Raw genomic sequence first — 5,456 nt, 5'->3', positions numbered from 1 at the left:
GAAAAGAAAAAAACAATAGGTTAGCTCATACATACATGTACTAATCAGGCATATGCGTATATACTGTATAATTATGTGTATATGCATACGCATATGTACGTATATATGTATGTATGCGCACATATGCATATTGGGCTGACGCGAATTACGCGTATTTTTTGGTTCGGATATATCTGAGCTGCACTGTAGTAGTATTGCAGCCAGTTAGAATGTGATTGTTATTATTATGATTTGCACAGGATGGAATGTTTGTTCCTCTTTTTCTAAATCATTTCATTTTGAAAAAATTTAATCACCACTGCTTGTCTGTGGAGATTCAGAGTATCACCTGTATAGATGAATACGGTAAGATATTTTTTGGTATAAATTTGTATATATAATTACAAGTTTTGTTATTAGTATGTTAAAGTTGCATAACTGCAACATGGATAATTATTTACCAGTTTATCAATTACATGATTTTGCATATAGGTAACCATCATTCCAAGAGAATTGCATTCTCAGTTTCAGGTGTAGTGCATCAAGTATTTTGTACTTGTAATTGATTGTTTCGTTTTGAAATGTGCATTCCAGGGTTTTTTCAAGAATAGCAGTTATTCCTATCAGTAAAGTTTGTGGGAAACAAAGGTTGGAACACTGCCTTAGTTTAAAAGCTGAATTACAGCCAGTCCTTGAAAGGACATTTCTCAGTGTAGGGACACTGATAGAGCTGGGATCCTCCTTTGCAACAATGAGAGAAGATGACCTTTTTTTAAAGAGATGTATGTAACATCATGGGAGAAACAAGACTGGATATGAGGAGCCAAATGAATTATGCTCTTGTTTTGTTTGCAACTGGAAAGGTAAGTATATAGGCAGGTAATGCAACAAAATTCTGACAATCTTGATTTTGTTTTCGGTTCTCTGAAAATACTTTAGAGAATCAGTAAGAGAAATTTCCTTTTTTTTTTCAGAGTTTGATCTGTACTTCAATTTTCAATTTAGTTGAACCTAAGGAGTAGAGTTTATTGTCTGTGTTATCAAAATGTCAGTAATATTATAGAAGTGGAAGTTATTTGAATTCTGGTTTCCATGCCAGGGCAAAGTATGTGAATCCATACCATACTTTTAAAAATATGTGATATTTATGAATGTGGGTCTTATAAAAGTTGTGAAATTTAACAAATTGACACTGGTTTTTTAAGTATCTGTCCTCTTATTAATGGTAAATTGCATCATAAAGTTCATTGTCAAAGTAGTCTGCAGATCCACTTGCCTTCATCCATACAACTTTGACAATGTAATATTTATGACCAAATTTATCATCAATAAGAACACAGATGCATAAGAATCTGCTTGCTGTGTTTTTTATTTTCATTACAGTGAAACCTGTATTAGGCGGACACCCTTCTAGTGATTGCTAGGCAGACACGCTTACTAGTGTCTGCTTAACACAGGCTGTCTGCTCAAAACAGGTTCTAGTATGTTGTGCAATAATAGTCAATTATTAACCGTTTTGTAACACAACTTAGCATGTAACATCAAAGAATAGCTAAGACTGCTCATAGCACAATGTCCAGTTGATCACTGCATCAATCTGGAATAATCACTCAGCTTAAAAATGATATTGCTGAACAATGTACAGGAGTCTCAGCTGAACCTTTAGAAGTAAAATGAGCCCTTTAAGTGTCCGCTTACTGCAGGTTTTGTGCAACAAAATGTCTTAATATTGGTGTCTGCATCTGTTTAATTAAGAGGTGTCTGCTGAATGCCGGTTGATTTTTAATTACTGTAAATGTGGGAAAAAAATTTTGGGACTTATTAAAGCTGGTGTCCACTTAAAAGAGGGTGTCTGCTTAATATGGGGTCTGCCTAATACAGGTTTCACTGTTAACAAAATCCAAAATTGTCAAATGGAGGCTTCACTAGAGGAAAACACCGGTGAAAAGCTAAATTGAATTAAGCCAAAATGATCCATAGAATCACGGCCTTTATTCCACTGGGAAATTCCTGAAAACATACTGAATTATTCCCAAGTTTAGTTTATTTTCATCAAATACTCGAACACAGCAAAAAAAGGGTGCTACTGTATTGCGGTAAATTTTCATGCCAAACTACAATAATTTACCCAATCTTTTTCACTTCATAGTTGAATTCATTATATTCACAAGCTGATCTTCAGGCTAGCTATCTGTTAATCCTGTTTAGATGCAATTTTTGGCTATATTGAGAAAGCAAAATCATATGCTAAATGTCGCTGAAACTGTTCACGATGATGTCAGCTGTGAGTCTGTACTCCTACTGACGATAAAAATACATGTAAGCCAGTGATCGTGCAAGAAAGTAGGCAGTCATTGTGAACAATTAAATGTACTTGTAAAATTGAGTCTCTCTATAACCACTGACAACAGATGAAGATGGGCTACAAACACAAGACTATATATTTTTGATTGTGACTTGATCTTTGTACAGACAGTTTTGTTGAGCAGACATACATTGCTATGGAGATTAAGAATGAGATCAATGGTAGTAATATAGAATGAAATTTATGAAACCTGGGTTTCAAAACTCCCTAGACTGTTAGCTGGGAAACAGTTATATGTTATGGATGTGGTCATGGTATTTAAGAATTGAGTCATAGAGGGTTATTCATTAACAGTAAGAAAATTAAAAAATCTTACAACATGTACTTTTGGCAAATTATTTGTAATAGCTTTACCTTAGACTGACATCAATAAAATACCACAAGGAAGCTTAATTTTGAAATTTGTTTCCTTGTAGATACTAGGGAAACTCCAATTGAAAGAAGCCTATCTTAATATAGTAGAGAGCCTCTTCTCTGAGAAAGTAGTGCCCAGGCACAACCAGCTTCTGGATCAAGATGAAGGGAGGGCACACAGTGCTGTTGATTATAATGAGGAGGAAGTGGCAGAGATGACGGCAGTGGTCAACAGGATTGTTCAAAGCTGTTCCGTTGTTCCTGAAAAGGTCTTGCTTAATTTGGTTTTGGTTTATTATATACTTTTGGATAACATGTCAAATGCAATAACTTATAATTTGCTTGAGTGAAAAATAATGCACAAATGACACAATCCTGAGTTACATGTAAGTCAGGCTGCAGGAATTAATCACACATACATGTAGGACACATTGCTCATTATAGCCTAATACTGTTTAACCAATCTCATTTTGGCTATGTAATTGTATTTTTTTTTTTCAGACAAAGCATTTCTTTATCCCAAAAACATCTTTAACCAAATGGAAGTGTGGCGATGTCTTAGGACTTAAAGTACTTGTAGATGAAGCACTTGTTTTCACTGGGAAGAGGATGTGTGGGATGACTGACTTTGCCAGGAAGAGGACAGTTGTCAGGATGCTTGTATGTTCAAAGGCGCCTTTTTTCAACCGAGATACTAATCAACAATGATGAAGGTATATGCGTATAGAGAAGACTTGTGACATTCTTTTAACAGTATTTTTTGATGGTGATAGTAAACAACACACCAAAGGTGTCCAGGGCTAGGAACTGAGGATATATGATGTCACAGGTCAATGAGTGACTGCCACTGTGACTAGCATTTACTGTTCCCCTGGTTCCATTTGACTGTTATTAGTTATGCAGCCAAGACAGTGATGTGGTGGACAACTATAATGATAATCTCATGACAATCTGCATGCGTGCATTCACTTTGTCTATAGCTGTCAGAGCTAACTAAATATGATCATGTTGAATTCCAACTTGAAAATTTACAAATTCACCATTGATAGTGATTCCATTTTCCTCAAACAGTATGCAGAATTTTATTATTCCAAGTTGTTGTTTTGTACAATGTAAATTGATTTAAGAAATGTACCATGATTGATAACTCAGATGCAGAGCCCTTATACAGCTTATTCAATCTTTTGTTTGGTAGCATTCGTGTTTCTGTCATGGTGGTGGTTGCATTAGCCCCCTGAGTAATAAGTTTGAACTGTTGTTAAAGTTACTAGATAACATTATCTGTCAAAAATATATTTTCTTTGATGTTTTTGTATTATCATTGTTTTTACTTCCTTGTCATGTTTAAAGCCTTTTTTGAGATAACAATAACAGACACCATGAAATAATTTTTTGGCTTTTTTGAAATGTGGTCTATATACTAACTTGGGAATAAAGTCAATGTACAGAACTCACTTTTTCTGTTTTGTTTTCAAACATTCGTTCAGCATATGAAGAAACCAGAGAATCAAGTTTCTGGGGATGTCCTCAAAGAGGTAAAATAATTAAAATTGATCAAGTTATAACTTACTAACAGTTAGTAATAATCTTAACAACAAAAGAATGTAGTTCCCATTATCAGCTGTGCTGTCTGTCTTTATAAAGTACTGCCAATTAAAAATTAATTTTTAATCCTTCTCTTTTGCCATATTGTGAGACATTACACCTGATCTCAAAAAAAAAAATCCAGGACTCATAGAATTATAAATAATAAATTTAAAGTCTTGTGCTACACAGTTCCATCACCTATGTAAAGTGCTAGCAATATTGACAAAGATGCTCGTGGCCCATGTTAAATTATCACTTCTTGTAGAATCCATAAATAAATAAAGAAAAAAATGCTGTAACACACTGTATGTTGTTTTAAAGAGTGAAGAAGCAGCCAGTGGAACTTCAGTTCCTGTGGATATCATTTTAAATGACAAGGTAATATTTAGCTTCTCACTTTAACCCATTGACTCCTAATTTTTATATTCTAGAACAGGGAAGTGGATGGTTTATTCACTGTTGAAATGACGTAACTACACAATGTTTCAGTTATGCACACAACCTTAACTTGTTAAAGATGTATGATTTTAACAATTTTTCTGGGGGCCCACATGGGCATTTGTAGGTATTTTGAACTTTTCTTAAATTCACAAAACTAAAAATGCAGCAGGACTTGTAAACATAATTTTTGAAAATAGTTTTCCAAGGGGTCTTTCAGGTAAAATAAAATAAATTATAAAATTTCACTCCTGCATGTTGCATGATTCTTCATATTTACAGGCAAGAGCACAAAAGTAATTATATTGAGTATTAATGAATTTTTTATAATCAATTTCTGTAATATGTTAATAAAGTAAGTTCTAGATTATTGTTTTTACAGGTATCAACCCCTTTGGAGACTGTTGTTGATGATGACGAAATTTTACTTCAGAATGTTCGCCAAATACTGAAAATACCTTTTTGGAACAATATTATGCCCTTTTATCGTGACAAAGTTAGAGCAAATTATGTCCTAAAAAGGACTTGACTGTCTATCAAAATTAATGCTATAAATAACAGTTCTCTTTGTAATACGCTTTGTACGTTCAAACCATGACAAATGGTTATAATTGACTGTGGTCTTTTCATCTTTGATACCTGAAGGGCCAGAAACTGGAAAGGAAGAAGGTGATAAATTATAAATTTTATTTGGCAGTATAAATGCACTTTAGAAATGCAATAGTTGCGCTAC

The 5,456-nt window shown here is 33.9% G+C and overlaps 1 protein-coding gene across 1 annotated transcript; it reads left to right on the top strand.

The window, feature by feature from the left end:
- The first annotated feature begins 620 nt into the window (after positions 1 to 620).
- Positions 621 to 3,189, top strand: LOC149095538 (uncharacterized). The gene is made up of 2 exons (XM_089281926.1): positions 621 to 842; positions 2,761 to 3,189. Exons 1-2 carry the CDS (start codon positions 774 to 776, stop codon positions 3,046 to 3,048), a joined length of 357 nt encoding a protein of 118 aa, XP_089138052.1. The 5' UTR covers positions 621 to 773; the 3' UTR covers positions 3,049 to 3,189.
- The last annotated feature ends 2,267 nt before the right edge of the window (positions 3,190 to 5,456 follow it).

Source organism: Orbicella faveolata, unplaced genomic scaffold (assembly GCF_042242905.1).
Source record: "Orbicella faveolata isolate gen_17 unplaced genomic scaffold, um_ofav_v1 contig_50, whole genome shotgun sequence".
Lineage (NCBI taxonomy): Eukaryota > Metazoa > Cnidaria > Anthozoa > Scleractinia > Merulinidae > Orbicella > Orbicella faveolata.
Note: the sequence above shows the minus strand (reverse complement) of the source record. Positions and strands in the feature narration are given on the sequence as shown.